The sequence below is a fragment of the Myotis davidii genome, unplaced genomic scaffold (genome assembly GCF_000327345.1).
Source record: "Myotis davidii unplaced genomic scaffold, ASM32734v1 scaffold69, whole genome shotgun sequence".
In the NCBI taxonomy this organism is placed as follows: domain Eukaryota; kingdom Metazoa; phylum Chordata; class Mammalia; order Chiroptera; family Vespertilionidae; genus Myotis; species Myotis davidii.
Window position 1 is genome coordinate 3,027,148 of NW_006300363.1, and position 20,869 is coordinate 3,048,016.

The window sequence follows — 20,869 nt, forward strand, 5'->3', positions numbered from 1 at the left end:
GAGATAGAAACATTGATGAGAGAGAAACATCAATTGGCTGCATGCCCCCTAATGGGGATTGAGCCCACAACACTGCATGTGCCCTGGCCCAGAATCGAACTGGTAACCTCCTGATTTATGGGTGGATGCTCAACCACTGAGCCATACCCGCTGGGCAAAACTTGTCTTGATGAGACATTCCTGACAGCTGCCTCTCGTGTTCGTTCTCTCCCTTTACAAACGTGAGTGTTTGCACTGGGGACCTCTCTGTGGATAGCGACTGCTGCCTCAGCTGGGCCGCGAGGGCTGCCCTCACCTGGACGCTGTTCTCATGAAAGTGTCCTTTCCTCTCCCAGGACACCATGAAACGCCGCTGTCTGCGTCTACCAAGATGCTGGAGAGATTCCCCAACAATCTGCCCAAACACCGGGAAAATGTGATTCCTGCCGACTCTGAGAAAAAGAGCTTTGAGGATGTGAGTGGGGCAGGGAGCAGTGACGGCTCTTCGGGTCGGGTGGTGGGAATAAGGCATTCCTCTTGCCTTTAGAGCTTACAGTCGACTCCGCTGGGTAGTCCATGGCAAATGACAGCTGGTAGGGACAGAGGGGAGGAAGGAGATGGCCATTAGCAAAAGCTGCAGGAAAGGCAGTGGGACCGAAGGCTGGGACGGCAGCAGAGGCCGCTGGAGGGAGGAGAGCAGCAGAGCCTAGGCCTGGAGGTGAGGCTGACCTGTGTGTCCAGCTGTGGGGCTGAGGAGACAGGCCTGACCGGATCTGAGGCTACCAGGTGGGGACCAGTGGGAAAGGGGATCCCTTGGCTACAGAAGAACCATGTTACCAAACCTGGACAACCCTGGCAGCGGAGGGAAGACGGAGAGAGGAAGTGGGGAGACCAGAGTCCAGTGGCTGCTCAGCCTGAGTAACGATAACATCACAGCAGTAATTTTTAAGGCAGTCGCTTTGGGAAAGGCAGCGGTTGTCCGGCCCTGTGCTCTCTGGGAGAGCTTAAAAAAATCCAGCACATCTCACATATTCCTTGTGAACAGTCAGTGCTTCTCTTGATTGGCTCGTTTGTCCTCCTGGAAATGTTGCAGAGATGTAACCACTCTCTCCCACACAAGGTTATCCACCTGGTTGACCAGACTTCAGGGAATGCGCCCAGCACCGTTTCTCAGGGTGTGGAGGAGAAGTTCGCTCATGCCCCCGCCAAGCCCGAGGCCCCCATGGACTCCGTGCTCAAGGACATTGCCACCATCGTCCTGAGCACCTTCCTACTCATCGGCTGGGTGGCCTTCATCATCACCTACCCCCTGGTGAGGCCCGGCCCCTCCCCCTGGCCCACCCGCATGTTTCCAAGCTTCTGTGCCTGTCACCTGATGACAGTGAGGCCCGGGCCAACACAGCAAACAAGCATATACGTTTCTTTTCACATGTAAAAGTCAATATTTGCTAATCTTTAAAAGCATTATAATTAGAGAGACACTGGCTTCTCAAAAAATGAGAAGATCTTATGGTTTGACTGTACAAACTGATTTGTAAACCTTGCCTACAGTTCCTTTTGAATAGTTACCTACGTTTTCCTTTTTAAAGAATAGCCATAATAGGTGAAAATCCCTTTAACTTTCTTCCCTTAAAAACTGGCTATTAGAGATATCAGCGAGAGTGAGAAAGGTGGCCTGGTCATCCCTCCCACTTTCTAGTTGGAAATAAGTGAGCTAACGTCACATAGTAGCATAGGCGGTGCATTGGATACCATATACCAGAGGGACATTCCTTCTTCAGGTTGCTCCGAGCCCTGAAATGTTATCACCTTAGGTCACAGTGCCTGGGAAGCGCATGCCCATATAGGAATGGGCATATAAACCCTTTACTTTGGGGGTGCTTTCCGCTTGTTTAAGTGGGTCCACCTCTGCTGCCCCCGCCTGGTGGCCGTCAGCCTCCAGTGGGAAGAATAGGCTGTCCTGGGAAGTCTAACTGCCAGGGAGACAACCAGCCATTCATTGAACAGACCCTGTCTCCTGTGCTTCCCACCGTCTCCTCCACCCTGTGGGTCACATAAGGTGCACCTGCTTCTCTGGCACAGGTAGCCCTGCCTCTCCCGGGCCCCAGGGGACACGCCGCACCTGTCTGGACGTGTGTTTCTCTTCGCAGAGCATGCATCAGCAGCAGCAGCTGCAGCACCGGCAGTTCCAGAAGGAACTGGAGAAAATCCAGCTCCTGCAACAGCAACAGCTGCCCTTCCACGCGCCCGGGGACGTGGCTCAGGACGCCGAGCTCCTGGACTCGTCCGGCCTGTACTCGGAGAGCTCGGGCACCAGCAGCCCCAGCACGTCCCCCCGAGCCTCCAACCACTCACTGCACTCCAGCAGCTCTGCCTCCAGGGCTGGCACCAGCCCCTGCCTGGAGCAGGACGACGAGGGTAAAGCCATTTGCCACTTGGTGTTGTTTTCTCTTTCATTTGAGTATCACCTGAGAGACACAGCACATGGCCCTCCTGGGAGTGTCCACGGGGTTACGAAGTTCCCAAGCGTTCAACATGTTCTCACCTGACTCCCTCCCACTCTCAGGCCGGGGTTCTGCCCGTCTGTGGCCTCTCCTCTCAGAGGGCCTTCTGGGAGCCCCCGTGGTCCCCTTTCATCTTGCCCCACTGCTGACCAGAGGTGCACTGGCCCCTGGCTTGAGAGCATTCCCGAGGCCAGCCAGGGGCCAGGGAAGAAAGTGCAGCTGTTAGTCCACTTTCCCTTGGAGGGTGGCTCAGGCTGGTGTCAGGACAGGAGACCTCAGAGCCCTCAGTCTCACGCTGGAGACTGCAGCTGGTCTCCCCATGTCACATGGGTGTTTCAGGAGCAAATCCTTGAGGTGGGTCTGTAGCGAGCCCCTGTCTTCGGGAAGGTGTAAGACATTCATTCTCACAGCAGTGCAGAGGCAGGACCAGGGCAGGGGACAGGCATAGAGAGTCTGAGATGCATGTCTCAGTCTGAGCTCAGGAAGCTGTAGCCACTCTCACCTCCAGGTTTAGGTTGGGTTTGTTTAACACAGTCCCTCCTTTTTCCCGTTTTGTCCCAGATGAGGAAACCAGCATGGTGATGGTCGGGAAAATTTCCTTCTGTCCCAAGGACGTCCTGGGCCACGGAGCGGAGGGCACAATTGTGTACCGGTGAGTGGGTTGGAGACCCCTGTGCCCTCACCGGGACAGACAGGAGTGCCTGTCGCTTGCCAGGCTCCAGAGTCCAGCAGGGTCAGAGCCGTGACTCAGACGGAAGAGTGCCGCCTCCAGGGAGAGAAGGGGCGACCACGGTGGTTGGTTGGAACCTCCTGGGCTCTGAGGCAGAGGAGTGGCCGCTGTGTCAGAGGAGAAGGAACACCATGGGTCCACGGGCCTCCTGTCGTCTCCACAGCCCCCTGCACCTCCCAGCCCAACCCACTCCTCGTCCTGCAGGGGCATGTTCGACAGCCGGGACGTGGCGGTCAAGAGGATCCTCCCCGAGTGCTTCAGCTTCGCCGACCGCGAGGTCCAGCTGCTGCGAGAGTCGGACGAGCACCCGAACGTGATCCGTTACTTCTGCACCGAGAAGGACCGGCAGTTCCAGTACATCGCCATCGAGCTGTGCGCGGCCACGCTGCAGGAGGTGGGTGCCCACACCGCCGCCCTCCTCCCCGCACCTGGGGCACGGTTTCAGGGACAGCCGGATTCGCCTTTTTATTTCCTTGTATTAACTTTATTGAAGTTATAATACGTACTCGTTTAAGACAGACAGTTTGATGCGTTTGCAAAGTTGTATACCCGTTTAAACAAAGTCAAAATGTGGAGCAGTTTTATCACCCCACCTTAAACTGGGGTGTCCCTCAGCCTGCCTGGGGCAATCTGTGGTTAGCGTTCGTCTCCCTCCTGGCCTCTGGAACACCTGGCCGGTCCGATCCCAGGGCTGGTGTGGGCTGGGAGGATGCTTCCTGATGACCCGAGTCGTTAGGATCATAATTCCTTCTGCTCAGTTTCCAACTCACTGTGAAACTGTCTCATTCACTCGTAGGTTTACCTGTATGAGGCAGTGAACTTGAGTTTTTTACCCTCTTATCTTTCCCACTGTAAACTAGTAAGTTGGAGCTTAGCTGTTTGTTTAAATTAACCTATTCGTTGAGGAGAAAGTCTTCAGAAAAATAAGGATTTGGACAGAATATTGTCAGTAAAACTTCCCTTTCTTAAAATATGATAAAAGAAAATGAGCTGACTCAATACCAAATGTTAAAGCAGGAAGCTGGAGGCAGGATTTTTCTAGATAAAATTGAATCACTTTAAAAAAAAGAGGAGCATGCACGGAGGGGCCGAGTCCTGGGGTTGAGCCGCAACCGGGCCTTCGTGTCTCTTGCAGTACGTGGAGCAGAAGGACTTTGCCCACCTCGGCCTGGAGCCCATCACCTTGCTGCAGCAGACCACCTCCGGCCTGGCCCACCTGCACTCCCTCAACATCGGTGAGAGGCTTCCTCCACGGGGCGCGGCCCGGGCGGGGTGACCGGGTGCCAGGCTTGCCCAGGTGGGCCTGGCCGAAGCTCTTTGCTGCGTCGCTGGTGTGCACGCTGTGTAAGAGTCTGAGGAGAATTCTTACGCAGTTGAAGCCCTAGAGGCGCAGGGCGCTAGGCAGTCTGAGGAGGGTGCACTCCCATCGCAGGAGGAGGCCCGATGTTGCTGGTGGTTCACATTGGGCTCATCCAGAGTTTTGCGTTAGTTCACAGAGACCTGAAGCCCCACAACATCCTCCTCTCCATGCCCAATGCACATGGCAGGATCAAGGCCATGATCTCCGACTTCGGCCTCTGCAAGAAGCTGGCAGTGGGCAGGCACAGCTTCAGCCGCCGCTCGGGGGTGCCCGGCACCGAAGGCTGGATCGCCCCGGAGATGCTGAGTGAGGACTGCAAGGAGAACCCCGTGAGTAACGGGCACAGGCCTTTGAAAACTGCAGCCTCTCGCACTGTCAGGACTAGGAGCCTCCTGTCGGGATTGGAGGGCAGTGACACGTGTTTAACAACACGCTACTGGCCCTTCGTATCATCTCATGACCAGGTGAACAAGAGGGGCCAACTGGAGCAAGTGTCTGGGGTTCCCCTCCTTCCCTAGTCACTTCCCCGTATTTGGGAACTCGGAGCTTCCATAAGGTGAACGCACTTCCAGTTTGTATTCTTTTTCTTTTTGTTTTTTTCTCTCAACTTTTCATTTTGAGGATTTTTAAGATGTGCAGAAAATACCTTTGTACCTCCGTCCAGATTCAACACTTGTTAGTTATTTTTCACTTTCTGTCTGTTGCTGAACCAGTTGAATATAAAAGGGAAGCACCCAGTCCTTCACCCATAAATACCCTAGCAGGTGTCTTCCAAGACCAAGCACAGTCCTAAGCTTTACACCATACCACACCTCAGCAACTAACGTTTGACCTCTGACACTCAGTCCACGTTCACATTGCCCCAGATCCCGCTTACAGAGCTGGTGTTTGCAAACCAGGGTCCAATCAGGTGTCTTGCATGGCATGTGACGCTCTCCCCTATAATCTGCTTCGGTCCCCGACCTTCTCTGCTCCCTGGGAGTGACGTTTGGAGAGTGAGGCGCTCGTCTGGAGAAAGCCCCATTCGGGCTTGCTCACTCGTTTCTTCGTGGTGGTGTTAACTCGCCTGTGTAGTCCTTGTGTCCCTGTGAACTAAAAGTAGGTCCCAAGGACCGAATGGAGTGAAGGTACGTGTTCTTGCAGCAGCCGTCACAGGCCACGGCATCAGGCGGCACGGCATGGCAGTTGTACCGTTGTTACTGACCCCGCTAGCGATGCCAGCTCGGCTCCCTCGGCGCAGGTGGCGCCTGCTTTTCCCTCCACCACGTTTTCCTCTTTGTTGTTAGTTCCCTGGGGGGCGATGGTTGGCACAGCGTGGATGGTGTCCTCTTTCCCAACAGTCACTCACCCGATGGCACAGTGTCCGCTGACAGTCCCTCCCAGAATTCCTTAACTCAGTGGGAATTCTTCTGCATGTGTTAGCTGACATTTTTCTATAAAGAAGAGTTTTATTTCTGATCCCCTTTCTCTCTCTCTTTTTGAGTCACTATGAATTCATGGATTTTTAAAATAGTGTTATAATCCATTATAGTCCTTTTTTTTCCTATTCTTTTTGTTTTTCCTTTTGACACTCAAATTGGTTCAACGGGAGCCTTCCTGCTGGCTTCTTCATCCTTCTGCTGAGAGCCCATCGTGTCTCGGCACCTTTATCCCCCGATCCAGACGCGGATGGGATCAGCCAGTCTAACGTAGATGAGATTCCGTCGAGCCCTCTTACCCCATTCACAGGGGACCAGCAGCTGGTCAGTGAGTCAAAGAAGTCAGTTATGATGAAGGTCATGAGAAAATTCACACTTTAAACACTAACTTAAAGCAAGTACTGTGATTCGTTAAGTAATAGGAATCTTTGATGTAGGTTTTTTCTTCGCATTTGGGTCCAACTGAATGGAGTTGTTCATTTCCTCTCCTGTATAAAGCACCTCACATGCCACTTCTGTGCCTCCTAGTTAGAGACCTAGACTTTTCACACCCGTCCTAAGAGCAGAATCCTAGTTCACTATTTATGTCCCAGTCCCTTACAGTGGAGTCTCCCACATCCAGTTCATAGGAGTTTGTAGCCACTCCCCTTTATTGAATCTTTGCAAAACTCAGCTCACCTCAAAGTTGGTGGCAGCCGTGTTTTAACAGCTTATGGGATATTTAAGGAACAAGTGGCAATAATAAGTTTGGGAAAGAACATAACTGAGCGTAGAGATGAGCTGGTGGGAGCAGGGGACCCAGGCGTGTAGGACAGGAGCACCCCAGCATCAGTGCTGAGTGTACTGGGGGCATCAGGCAGTGTAGGCTGTGGCAAACGGGGAGCCTGAATGATACCGAGCAGGTGAAGTGACAGGTGAGAGCTTCAGCTGTGGTGGACTTGCTCCTCTGTCCCGAATCTGTCACCCGCGTGAGGACAATCTGATGAGATAAAGGTGGTCGGGCCTGGGATTTGGAAGACCTGAGTCTCATCCTTGACTAGGACAACCTTGTCCTGGTCGTCATTGGACCTCTCTGCCCAGGTCTTTATGCCATTCGCTGTGCTCAGCTCGTGGGGCTCTGCTGAGGGTGGACGGCAGGTCATTATTGTTACAGGAGTGTTTTCCCCAGGGTGGAAGGTGCCAGCCTCCTGGGTTTCCCTCCCGGGTCCTCAGGTGTCTGCTGGAGAATCGGTGGTGCAGCCTGGCGGGAGGCCATGCTCAGAAGCCACCTAGTGTTACATCCAAGTAGTGCAGGCTGGAAACCGCACTGCACATTTCCCGAAAGTCCCCGCATACACAGAACGGGTTTGTGGGATCAGTGAGAGGCGTACGGGAACATCAGAATGACCTCCCTGGAAACTTGTCACATAGTTTCTTTCTGGGGCTATTTTTGAAGCAGCAAGTGTTTTATTCCTTTATTAACTAAGTTTTAAAGCCTTATATCAGGCCCTGGGGAAAACCAGGCAGCAAAGGCACAGAAGTCCCCACCTCCAGGGAGCCACCTGCCGGCTGGGTGGAGAGAAGCTGATGGCTAGGAGGGAGCTTCCTCAGGCCACACACCAGTTTAGGTGAATTTTCACGTATTAATGCACATAATCTTCACAACCCCAAGGAGCATAGCATGTTCTCTCCTTTTTCCGTTGGAGGACACAGCCACAGATCGGTCACGGGGCTTCCGGCTGGCCGGTGGCAGAGCCGGGTCCCAGCAGTTGGCCCCAGAGCCCATGTCTCCAAGGTGAACATGCCACCCAAGCAGCCCCTGCAGGGCCCAGCACCACTCCAAGCAATTCCCAAACGTCAGCCCTCCCTCCACGACATGCTCAACGTGGAGGAAGTGGCAGCCGCACTCCCTGCAGCTGGGAGAGGGGCTCCCAGAAGGCCTCTCACACCCCACACTTCTTTTCAGACCTACACGGTGGACATCTTCTCTGCGGGCTGCGTGTTCTACTACGTGGTTTCTGAGGGCAGCCACCCTTTCGGCAAGTCCCTGCAGCGACAGGCCAACATCCTCCTGGGCGCCTACAGCCTCGACTGCTTACAGCCCGAGAAGCACGGTGAGCGGGCAGCAGGGCGTGCAGGGGAAGGAGCTGCTCCTCAGCTGCCCGGAGGCCCCTGCACTAGGATGGTGCCAGCTCTGTGTTCCCAGGGATGCTCTCTCCAGGAGCCCACCTGTGGCTGGAGGGACTATTCCTGCAGCACCTCCTTCTAGAGCCAAGAAGCTGAGTTTCCGTCAGGTCACCCATTACCTGCATGACCTGGGCAGCCCCTGTGGGGACCTGTGTTCTACAGCTCGTGACTCGTTAGGGTTATATAATCTGAGGTCTTTCCTGCACCAACGTTCGGAAGGACACACAGCCCATGCGTCATACGCTGGGCTGGCTCTGGCCTGTGCCAGGGGTCAGCGGGTGCAGGTGGGGCTGGGGACAGGCCAGCTTGGTCCTCACTCTCCAGGCCTGGGTGCAGCAAGTCTTTCTTCCTGACCTCAGGCTTTTCTGTGTTATAATTTACCCACGAACCCAGTTCTTCAAAAGTCTTTAACTTTTTAAAATTAAAAACTTACATTTTTGCTGATGGATTAATTTCCCTTATTCCCAGTAGAGAAATGTTTAAGGCCCATAACTCTATTATATAGTGATGAATGGGTGCTGATGACACCTTTGTATATATTACTCTGGTCATCTATCTAGGCATATGTGCATAGGTACATACTCTTTTGCAACATGCTCGATTCTTAGCTTCACCTTGACTCTCTCTCCGTGTTGACCCGTGTTCAGCCGGGGCGTCATTCTCGTGGCCCCCAGTTCAGGGTAGGGGTTAATGGCTGTCACCGAGCCTCTGAGTGGGTATTTCCAGCCCTTTTCACACCCTGTGATGAGGACTCTCCTTATCTGCTGAAGATTCCTGGGCAAGCTCTTCATTAAGTTACAGACGAATTCCTGTCCGTGGAGTCTTAAATCCAAGGGCATGCGGACGGGTCAGGTGGGGGTGGTCCGCCGTGGCGCTGGGCTGGTGATGATGCGTTCGTCACTGCTTGTTGTCTTCCTCTGCAGAAGACGTCATCGCCCGGGAGCTGATAGAGAAGATGATCTCCATGGACCCTCAGAAGCGCCCGTCAGCGAAGCACGTGCTGAAGCACCCGTTCTTCTGGAGCCTCGAGAAGCAGCTCCAGTTCTTCCAGGTGGGCCTGGCTCCACGCAGACTGAGGCAGCACTCGCCAGGCGCTGAGAGGCAGCAGGACAAGGAATAGACACATGACCCCAATCTCCCATACCTAGAGGCAGCCCGGCCTGGCAGCTTGAGATATATATATATCTGAGCCAAACCGGTTTCAGCAATATATTTTCTTCATAAAATAAAAGTGAGATCAGGATCAAGTTATATATACAGTTTTGTATCTTGCCTTTTTTTTTTTTTACTGTATATACTATTTTAAGTATTTTTCCACGTTAAAGCTCTAAAATTCTAATGACTGTTGCATTCTATCATATGTGTGTGCCATCATTTAAAACCTGTGTTATGGGAGCTTTCAGATGCACACAGAAGTAGAGGGAATATGATAATGAACTCCCGGTTAGCCATCAGCCAGGTCCAGCAATTGTTAACTCAGCCTTGGCCCTCTCTCCACCCCTCCCCGCCCCAGAATATTTTGAAGCAAACCTCAGGCGTCATACAATTTCATTCAAGTTTCACAGATTTAAACATTTCCTTATATTGAGTTTTTGTTTGTTTGTTTGCCCAGCTCTTAAGATAGATTCTGAGGTTAAATTGCAGGATCAGTGGACATGAACTCCTGTAAAGTTGTGGCTATTTTAAGGCCTCCTAGTGTTGCCAGGTGGCTTTGGGGAAGGTGATGTGTTTCTCAGAGTCCTCCCTGGTGTGACATGCAGGTGAGGTGCTCAGGGTCTGTGGACAGGTATGATCTGTGTCATCTCTGTCGTGGAGACGGACCATGTGGGCCTCTCTGCAGTGAGTAGCAGACGTGGCCACTCCCAGGGGAAAGTTAACTCACTGGGGTGGGGGAGGCAGAAGTCCAGCTGCCCCGCCCTGAGGCCGGCTTCAGCCCAGCTGAGGACTCAGGAGGCAGTGACCGCTCTGCCTGGGTGTCCATCCTCCAGCTCAGCTTCTCTCCACACTGACCACCACCTGTGGCCCTCGTCTCCCTGCAGGACGTAAGTGACCGGATAGAAAAGGAATCCCTGGACGGCCCGATCGTGAAGCAGCTGGAGAGAGGCGGGCGAGCCGTGGTGAAGATGGACTGGAGGGAGAACATCACCGTCCCCCTCCAGACAGGTGACCACCGATGTCCCCAAAGCTGCAGCCGGTTCTGAGATGCAAACGTGGAAATGGCAGCCGCAGGCTGTTTGAGCTCCAAGCACCACATGCAGGGTGGAGGCTTTCTGTGGTTGTCGACTGGTTTAGATGCACGTCAGACCGTTTCATTGTTGTTTCATTGTTTCATTGTTGTCTGAGTGACGGATCAGTGGTGGGTGGGGCTTGTCTCTGGTCGGGGTGTGATCAGCAGGTGGGATGCAGACGAGCCCCACCCGGGTTCAGTCTGGGCGCTCCCATCCTCGATGAGAGTGCAGTGATGTTTCAGTCCCATCGCTTAGTCCCCAGGAGCCTCCGGAATTGTTTTCTTGTGGAAAGTGTTTGTTCCATTGCGTTCCTTGTTTTTTTCTAGATCTGCGTAAATTCAGAACCTACAAAGGCGGCTCCGTCAGAGACCTCCTCCGAGCCATGAGAAATAAGGTGAGGGCTGCGAAACCCAGCCGCTCAGCCACCCTCTCCTCCTGTCCATTCTGTACGCACCCTCTCACCCAGCCTGGAATTCTGACCTCGCAGAGGCTGGGCGGCCTTAGCCAGACGGGGCAAACTAGAGACTTTCTTCCCTTAGACGGGCTTTGTCTTCCGGGACCTGTGGTGAGCAGCTCACCTGGGAGGTGGGCTCTCTGCTGCCGGAGTCCTCTGTGGTCTCCACTGACTGTGGTGCCTCTGCCGGCCCGACCCAGCACCATGTCACCACTAGAGGGCCCTCTGGGCACTTCCCACAGGGGCCTCACTAGGTCCCCAGGCCACTCCCCACGCTGGGCCTTGCTCAGCTCCGAGGTCTCCGAGTGAGAGGAAGCAGACCTGGTGAGCAGGATGGATTGTGGGCTGCTTAACCCTTCCCCCTTTCCTTTACAGAGAACTAACTAACGTTTTCTTCCTTGAGTAATAAAAGTGTCTCTGACCAGCGTTTCCTGGGCTCCCTCACTGACGGCTGTGTCTGTCGCCCTGTTTGCAGAAGCACCACTACCGGGAGCTCCCCGTGGAGGTGCGGGAGACCCTGGGCTCCCTCCCCGACGACTTCGTGCGCTACTTCACCTCCCGCTTCCCCCACCTCCTCTCTCACACCTACCGGGCCATGGAGCTGTGCAGCCACGAGAGGCTCTTCCAGCCCTACTACTTCCACCCGCCCCCCGAGCCTCAGGCCCCCGGGACTGCAGACGCCCCTGAGCCAGGCCGGACTCCGTCTTGTGGCCCCAGCTGTGACTGAGCGCCCCCTGTCTGCAATCCAGGGCCAGAGGCCACACTTAGCAAGAAGACCAGCTCCCAAACCAGTGCCTTGAGCTGCCTGCTCTGCAGCTGGCAGAGGAGGGTCTGACCCCTAGACGGGGAGAAGTGACCCCTCCTGGCCTGCAGGAAGCTGGGAAGATGGGGGTGAAAGCTTCACCACCAGGGAACAGCTGCGGGAAGGGCCGTCCCCAGGCAGCAGCAGGGCACCTCCACCTCCTCCTGGATAGACTGGCTTCAGACATGTTTCTTTTTAAACTTCCTGTTCGATGTCAGCCTGCAGGCCTTGAAGGAAGCGGGAGGAAGAAATCCTAAGCTCTGCCTGTGTGCGGGGCCGGAGCCGCTCTCCCCGACCAGCAGGCTGAGGGGCACCGACGGAGGGACGGAGGTCGCTGGTCACCGAGCACAGTGCGCCCAAGTGTCCCAGGTCACTGGACCCAGTGCTCCCTCGGGGCAGTAGGGTGTGGTGTTGGGACAGGTCAGCACACGCCGGAAGGGAGGCCACGGCTGCAGGTATGGGAAACGGAGAAGACGCTCGGTCCCAAGGCAGCTGCAGCCCCATGTGCTGGTGGCCTCCATGGTGGCTTTTGGTGGCTTTGTGGCCTGGACCATTTAGGGATGCTTAGGAGCATTTGGGGGCAAGAAGTGATACTTCCCTGGCCATCAAGGACCCCGGCAGGGACAGGCCTTCGGAACCGGAGGGTCAAGGGCCTACCTGGCCACTGTGGCCATCCCGGGAGAGCCCTGGGCCAGAGGGCAGGCGATGAGGCCTCTATCCCTGGAGCCAGCAGGGTGGCCAGGGGCTTGGTAGCCAAGGCCAGGCTCCCCATGTACCTCGTGGGCAGGATTTTTTGTTTCTCTTGGCAGATTTTAATAACGTTATAGTTTGATCACACTGTAGAATGCCACATTAGCACAAGTGAGCTAAGCGTCACGTGAAGCTTGCTCATGAAGAAGAAATGCAATACATCTGTTCTGTGTGGTACTCCCCTCCCCTTCCCCCCACCCCCCCGGGCCAGGAAGAGTGTTCATATTCAGAACAGTCTCCAGCGCTGGTGAACACATCATCCTCAAAGTAATGTTCCCTAAATCGCCGCGTCCTTTCTCCCCCTAAATTTTATGTAATTTTTAATTTTCGTTTTAATCAGTTCCTGTCTTTTCTCTACCGAGAGCCTTAGTGGTTACATGCAGTGAGGGTACCACGTGAGGAAGCGTTTCCTGTACGTTCTCCAGCCGGGGGAGTGGCTCATGCGGGTCCGCCCGGTGAACTCGGAGACTCCGCTGGGAGTGCGAGTGTCGCCGTGGAGTTCACTGCCTGACGGGAGGTCACTGTCTCTTACTGTGCGACGTCTTCGTGGTGTTCGTGTGTGAAGGCCACGCAGCACAGGCTCTGGTTCTACCTTTGTAGACGCCCATTCCTTCCTGATGCCTGAGATCACTCATTCTCTTAAACAGCACCCACCTCTGTGAAGCTCACCAGTTACCTCATTCAGACCCGTACAGCCAGAAGGGTTCTTCTCCCCGCTCTCATTGGCCTGTGCCAGCTCCGTTCCGCGGGTCACTGTGCCACCAGCCCGAGGGACCGGCGGCGAAGGTGCCACAAGTGACGCCCTGGGCTGCCAGCTCTCTGCTGCCGGGTGCAGCTGTACCGCACTGCTGAGCGTTCTCTTTGCGGAGTATCCAGGTCGTTTCTAGCCGCCCGCTACATGTCATTTCTCTGTTTTGGCTCAACTTGCCTGCAGGACAACTTCTCTTTAAAATGCCTTTTCTGCTGATCATATTTCTAACCACCCACTGAGACTCATTGATTCACCGCATGCTGGGACACTGGCGCTGGGGCCAGAGAGAGGGACAAGATAGAACCTGTGCTCTCATAGGAGCCTGTGGTGAGAGACAAGTTAACATCAGTTCATGAAGGAGCCCAGGGTTGGGGAAGGGCATGATTTGGGTTTTGCATCTTTTCAGTCTTAAAGCGCCCATGTCCTGGGACCCCTCAGAACTGGTCAGACTGCTCTCTGTCCATCTTATCCTCATCGCCTTCGGGATCCAGGCTTGCAGAAGTCTTGCGTGGACACTTGCCATGGAAACACCCTGTGGTAGATCCCATCTCAGCCTCTAGCATTCAGGTTTCCTGCGGTGCTGCTGAGCTCTGGGCTGTGGAGTACGAGTCCTAGAAGGCTGTTGGACTTTTTAGAAGTATTCGGTTTTATTTTTATGACACTTTTCTCTGACTGCTTCTCGAGCTTTCTAACTCATTTTATAAAAGACTCCGCATGTCACGAGGCATCCGAGCATTTGCACTTTCGGGACTCACTGGTGTTACCTGATAAGTCACTGAGCCATGTAGGCGCCGAAGTACAAAATCCTGTCTCAGTGCAATAGTCATCGTAGGCTCTGAGCGGCGAGATGTCACTCCGACCGCTGCATGCATTGTACTGGGAGCGCTCCAGGCCAGTGGGTCCAGCAAAGTATTTTCTTCCCATCCAGAACGGTCCTTATCAGCGTTTACCCTGGTCCTCCCGCCAAGGCTCTGTGCGGACGTGACTCGTGTATCTGTGTGATTCCCTCTCATTGCTGCTCTGACCTCTCGCTGACGTGGGGGCCTTTGGACAGCAGTGCTTTCTCCTCTTGGCCGCGCTCATTTCAGAAGTTGGACTCTGGCCAGCTTCCCGGTACTTTGGGTTTCCCGAGACCGTTCCCCTTTTCCATGTGCTCCTCGGCTGGTTCCTGCGGAAGATGGGCTGGCTCCGCGTCCACAGCCCCCTGTGCAGGAAGAGGGAGCCCAGCACCCCGTAGAGCCCCCTTACATTCTCGTTAGCTTTCCTTCAGTTTCTGAAATCCCTTTCCTCGTGCCTCCCGGCGTTGCTTTGCCCTGGCCGTTCTGTGCCGTCCTGGAGTTGTTTAGATGTGCCTGGCCTGGCAGCAGCCTTTCCAAGGAAGTCACTGCGTGTCCCGTCCAGATAAGACAGATTTCCTCCTTCCAGGGTTGGACCGTTATCTTTCAAGCCAAAGCGTCTATCCTTTTCTGTACTTCCTTTTGAAACAGTGATTTCCCATGCGTGACTCTGGTTCTGACTGTAGCAGCACGTAAACCTCTCCTGTGCTCATTGGAGAACCACAGAACCATCCGCAGTGAGCCTCCCACCGGGGCAGCCTTAACCCACAACCGCGGCCAAGGTCCCCACACCCGCCTCCCGAGCTCCGCGCTTGGTGGGTGCAGTATTCCTTTCCAGTATCCCAAAAGCTGTGACGGGGGTGTCCCCAGGACCCGGAAAGCATTACCAGCCAACTCTGCCACGTTCTCAGATGCAAACCTTACGTAGTGTTCTTTTTGCAATGACCTATTTATTTAACCTATTTATATTTATTTAATTTTTACTCTGAAGTATACCCCAGTTACAATTGCACTTGCTTAAAGCACAGACGATTTGTTCTGGACAACACCCCTGACCATGTTAAAACTGGAAAAGGAAAAGTTATACTGTATCCTTCCACGGGATGGATGCCTTACAGTAGCTTTGTTAGTAAAGGGTGAATAATTTGGTCGTGGTAAAAATGTTAATTTTTAAGTGATTTAAAAATAATTCTGTGCCATCGTGTCTTCTCTGTGGATGGTTAGTTGTTAAATGTGTGTTAATTATGTGAAACAATCCTCTTCGTGGAGCCTAAAATCCTCCTTTTTAGCTTTATATTTTATAAACTGCCAGATTGTACAATTTTTATGTGTATTTTTAAAGCTTGACAATGTGAGGGTAATTATATAAGTTAAATGGCCTATTTTTGTACCTCCTGTACAGTTTTATAATTCTGCTGATTGATGATGGCGTCTTATGTTGAGCCAACCACAAATAAAGGTAGTTTTAGATTTGGAAGCCAGTTTCATCTTCTTAAAGATGCGACCACCACTCAGACCAAGGGGTTGATCCCAGCTGCCTTCCGGGGCGAGGGGGTGGCTGGTGAGGGTGAGCAGCTGGCTCAGCCGGTGGGAAGGCGGGTAGGGGTGCAGTTACCCGCTGGTGTCTGCGGCAGGGAGTGGGGCTGGGACATCCTTCTTGGTGGCTCTTTGTGGGAAAAGACCCTTTGAAACTGCAGGAAGTCCCCCGAAGAATCAGTTTGAGCTGACTTCCAGGAAGGTGGCCAAGTTGGGACAGACTTGCCTCATGGTGAGACTTGGGCTCCAGCAGAATTTGGGGCACATGTACAGTGAATAGAATGCTGGACCAAGAAGTCTAGGATGAGAGAAACCCACTGGGTGACTCGGCCAGCACAGAGCTGGGAAAGCACAGAGTGTGTCCTCCCGCACACCAAGGAATGCATTCTCCTTCTCCCATCCGTCCCTCTAGAATCAGGGGGCTTTGCTTTCTCCTGCAGCACCTGAAGGGAGACGCTGAAGGGCCCACCAGCCCCCGGACAGTGTAGCCGGGGCTCAGCTGCAAGACTGGCTCCTTCCACGTGGCCCCCTCTCCCCCTGCCTCAGAGGGCACCGGAGCGTCCCTGAGAGCCATAGACATACCCGCCTGCCGTCTGCAGCTCTGGACACAGCAAAGCCAAGGGCACACGGGAGGCTCGCTTCCTGTCACTTGATGCAACAGCAGAGACAGCTCCTGCGTCCCCCACACAGCTACTACGCCAGGACTGCGTCTGCCTCTTGAATTGGCCCAGGCCAGGGAGGAAGGCAGCTAGCAGCACCCTTAGCTGCCTCCGAGAGCAGAGAGAGGAGGCCAGCAGGTGGTGGGGCTGCTGGCACAGTGGGGCCGGGGCTCTGGGCACTGAGACGGGGTTTGCTGCTTTCATGCTGAGTTAGCTTTGGGCTGCAAAGACGATGTGTTTTCTTAGTGTCTGGTGCACTTTATTAAACACTAGAGGCCCGGTGCATGAAATTCGTGCAGGAGTAGGGTCCCTAGGTCTGGCCAGCGATCAGGGCCGATCAGGGCCTTCTGGCTGCCGGCTGGGGCCTTCCTTCCCTGGCTTCTGGCTGCCGGCCAGGGCCTTCATTCTGCACTGTCCCCTGGTTGCCAGCACACATCATAGCGAGCAATCAAACTCCCGGTCAAACTCCTGAGGGGACACTTTGCATATTAGCCTTTTATATATATAGATATACACACACATTCACAACTGTATTCCATCAGCAAATGCACTTATTGGACTCTCTCTGTTTGTCTCACTGGGGTATGTGTGAGCTTCAAGAGATCATGACAACAGCTAATACCGGGCCAGGCACTGTGCTGGAGCATTGGTGCCCTGATCGGTCCTTGGCCTTGACATCTTCCACTTTAGTGAGAGACTGACCAGATGCTTCGGCAGGGCCAAAGTCGTGCCTGGGCCCATCCGCTGTGGGCAGAGGAGCAGGGCTGGTAAGAGCTGGGCAGCCCCCGGGAAACCATAGTGAAGATGGTGGGAGTTGGAGGGGGCCGTGTTCCAGAAACAGGAGGGGCAGTAACTGAGTCAACTCAACCCCCAGAGCGGATTGGCAAGTGAGCCCAGTGAGTGCTCTTCCCTGCTGTCTCCTCTTCCCGCCTCTCCGAATCCCTTCCCAGGCCTGCTCCGTGACCTGGAGGAAGCCACGGAAGTGCTTGTGGAGTGTGCCTGGAGGTGACACAAAACTGGGAAGAGTGACTAACACCAGCACGGCCCAATCAAGATTCCGGAAGAGGCCAAGCAACTGGAATGAGGAGTCTCAACCCAAGAAAGTGACAGCAAGTCCTGCCTTGATCATAATGATGGGGCTGAGGGTGAAGGGTAGGGCTGTGAGGGGCCTCGAAACTCACAGACATTTGAAGAAACCGCTGTTGGGCCCTCAGACACCTGTCACGGGAGGAACTGGCTTTGCTGTCTCGGTCCAGGTTTGAGCGGGCGTACGGGGTCCAGGAAGGCAGACCCAGCTCCATGAGGGGGCTGCCCATCGGTCTGAGCTGCCCAGGGGCCAAAGGAGGCTCTGTGAGTGAGTGAGTGAGTGCATGAGTGAATGAATGAGTCTCTGTTTTGTTTTGTTTTGTTTTTGTTTGTTTTTTGGGGTGGGGGGAGGTATTCCAATAGAGGAGGAGGGCCTCACCCTGAACAGACTAGGGAGAAACTGTTTTTTGGGTCAGAGGTTGGACTCGGATTCCTTCCAGATAAGCACAGATGACTGAGGCCTACCCTTCCCTATGGTGAGTTCCTGGAAGAGGCTGCCTGAGCAGGTGTGAATCACAGGAAGTGGGGAGGGGAGGGGAGGGGAGGAGTCAAGAGAGCTGAGCATTGGGTCGGGTGGGGTGTCTCATGTCCCAGATGCACATGCCCTATGGCAATGATGGCGAACCTTTTGAGCTCGGCGTGTCAGCATTTTGAAAAACCCTAACTTAACTCTGGTGCCGTGTCACATATAGAAATTTTTGATATTTGCAACCATAGTAAAACAAAGACTTATATTTTTGATATTTATTTTATATATTTAAATGCCATTTAACAAAGAAAAATCAACAAAAAAATGAGTTCACGTGTCACCTCTGACACACGTGTCATAGGTTTGCCATCACTGCCCTACAGCGTGGCTAGGACCAGGTAAGAGAAACAAGGCCCAGGGTTGACTCATTTAGGACAGTTGTGTTTGCACCTCAGAGTACCAAAGGAGAGTACACTTAGTTAAAGGGCTCAATGGCCAAATGAATTTGGGAAACGCTGAGATAGCTGCAGATTTTGATGGCATTACTGTTCAGAGGCCCTTCATAAGCTGACAGCTTGTTCTCCAAATCGGGATATACACTTACCTCCAATTATTGCCTTCCATTTATTTTTTAGAAAGGAAGGGCCCTAGCTGGCTTGGCTCAGTGGATAGAGCATCAGCCTGCAGACTGAAGGGTCCCGGGTTCGATTCCAGTCAAGGGCACACACCCGGGTTGTGAGCTCGATCCCCAGTAGGGGGTGTGCAGGAGGCGGCCGATCAATGATTTTCTCTCATCATTGATGTTTCTGTCTCTCTCTCCCTCTCCCTTCCGCTCTGAAAGCAATTAAAAAAAAAAAGAAGGGCGGAAAGGACGTTTGGAGTGGCAGAAGTAATGTTATGTTGTCATCAAATCTTACTTTATTTTTCTCTTTCCAGGAAGACATTCCCAGCCTCTCCTGTCGTAAAGACCCAGCACCAAAGTAGGGCCTGGAGCCCGGCCAGTGCAGGCCACATGCAGTTCACTCTGCAGCCTCTCTGCTGACTGACGAGTCCTCTGGGGATGCGTGGTCTCTGGCTCTGGACAGAAACCCGCTGAAACTGGCTCGAGCAAAAGGGCCAAAAGAATTGGCTGGTGGACGCCGACCTGCAGGAAAGGCCTCAGGAATGGCTGGAACCAAGGACTGGAACCATTGGAGCACTTTCACCTCTTCTTTGAGCATTTGACCTTCTCGCCTTACAGACCCATCGCCCTGTGAATGGGAGGCTTGGCTTCCTCTGACCTCTGCAACCTGGCAGGAAAAGACTCTCTTTCCCCAACTCGTTTAAAAAAAACAAACTCAAGTAAATACCTGAAATACCATGATGTCACTGTGGAGCAATCGTTTGGCCAGGGGGGTGGGTGGGGTAGGAGGACAGCAGCTCCCCAGAAAACCTGTTCGTGGTCAAGAAAGGAGGGATTCTTTTCTAAAAGAGGCAAGTCCAGGATCACTCCTGGGGAAATTGTGAATCAGACATGTGCCCTAATTTTTTTAAACAAGTTTTTATATATCTATCCTATATAATAAAAGGCTAATTGACCAAACAGCGGAACGACCAGTCAGGCACTGACCACCAGGGGGCAGGTGCTCAATGCAGGAGCTGCCCCCTGGTGGTCAGTGTGCTCCCACAGGGGGAGTGCCACGCAGCCAGAAGCTGGGCTCACGGCTGGCGAGTGCAGCGGCGGTCGTGGGAGCCTCTCCTGCCTCTGCAGCAGCACTAACGATGTCTGACTGCCGGATTGGCCAGCAGTTGGACATCCCCCGAGGGCTCCTGGACTGCGCATGCCAGTCTGAGGGGACCTGCCCCCTGGCAAGTGCACGAATTTTGTGCACTAGGCCTCTAGTATATACACACACACACACACACACACACACACACACACACATATGGCTAATATGCAAAGTGTCCCCTCAGGAGTTTGACCGGGAGACCGGGAGTGCGATCCCTCACTATGGCATGTGCTGATCACCAGGGAGTGGCGTGGAATGAAGGAAGGCCCCAGTTAGCAGCCAGGGAAGGAAGGCCCCAATTGGCACTGATCGCCAGTATAGGCCGCTTCCTGCACACACACCCCCACTGGGGACCAAGCCTGCAACCCGGGCACGTGCCCCAATGGGGAATCGAACCCCAACCTCCTGGTTCATAGGTTGATGCTCAACCACTCAGTCACACTGGCTGGGCCCTAATGTGTGTCTACCGCAGGTACCATCAGAGCTCTAACGTCACACGGGCTCCACAAAGCCTTCGGCCCTGATGCCCCACCTCGGCGTTCTCCCTTGGTTGTGTTTTGGCAGCAGTGAGACAGGAACTTTCCAAAACGAACTTCTGTGAAGAGCCCGAAACACAAAAGCACCAGGAGAGATGGCTTCGGGCCTAGAAGACCCTGTGTGGCATGGCCTTGACTGTCCTGTTGGTCCCTGACATCGTCTACTTTGTGACTTGGCTAAGCCAGGAGTTTAAAATGGGGCTGGCCTCTGGGGGCAAGATCCCTGCTTGTGGGCGAGCCTCGCTGGCCACCCAGCACCCACCTCTGCACCCAGCTTTGATTCTTTCTGCCTATTGGGACAGTCACTCTGCTAGGGTAGTTTTTTGTTTGTTTTTGTGTGTTTTTTATTGCTAGGCGAGGTGGCAGGTGTGACGTGATCTGAGAAAGCGATGGTTCTTGGTCACAGACAGGTTTTCGTGGTGGGGCATGTCGAACACAGGGAAGACCCAGCTCTGTGATGTTGACTAGCTTCCTGCAGGGTTCACCCTGGAACTCTATCATTCATCAAAGGCCTAAGTAGTGCAGACACTGCACCTCAAAAGAGAGAAGAAAATGGTATGGCCGTTCCTCAAAAAAATTAAACAGAACTACCATGTGACCCAGCAATCTCTCTTCTGGGTATGAACCCCAAAGAGTCAAAAGCAGGGAGTTGAAGAGAGATTTGTTCACCCACATTCATTGCAGCATTATTCACACAGCCAGAAGGTGGGAGCAACCCAAGTGTCCATCGACGGATGAGTAGAGACACAAATGTGGTCTCTCCACACAGCGGAATATTATGCAGCTTTAAAAAGGAAGGTAATTCTGCCCTGGCCGGGCAGCTCAGTGGGTGAGAG

General features: G+C 53.7%; 1 protein-coding gene across 1 annotated transcript in view; it reads left to right on the forward strand.

Annotated features, from left to right (window-relative positions):
- Nucleotides 1-15,455, forward strand: part of ERN1 (endoplasmic reticulum to nucleus signaling 1) — a 45,039-nt gene extending 29,584 nt beyond the window's left edge. The window contains exons 11-22 of the mRNA XM_006776705.2: nt 336-454; nt 1,100-1,291; nt 2,130-2,397; nt 3,045-3,135; nt 3,418-3,607; nt 4,349-4,448; nt 4,703-4,902; nt 7,937-8,084; nt 9,081-9,208; nt 10,197-10,320; nt 10,712-10,779; nt 11,315-15,455. Coding sequence (XP_006776768.2) covers nt 336-454; nt 1,100-1,291; nt 2,130-2,397; nt 3,045-3,135; nt 3,418-3,607; nt 4,349-4,448; nt 4,703-4,902; nt 7,937-8,084; nt 9,081-9,208; nt 10,197-10,320; nt 10,712-10,779; nt 11,315-11,566 — 1,880 coding nt within the window. The 3' untranslated portion in view covers nt 11,567-15,455. The remainder of the gene's footprint in view (nt 1-335; nt 455-1,099; nt 1,292-2,129; nt 2,398-3,044; nt 3,136-3,417; nt 3,608-4,348; nt 4,449-4,702; nt 4,903-7,936; nt 8,085-9,080; nt 9,209-10,196; nt 10,321-10,711; nt 10,780-11,314) is intronic.
- Nucleotides 15,456-20,869: the final 5,414 nt, after the last annotated feature.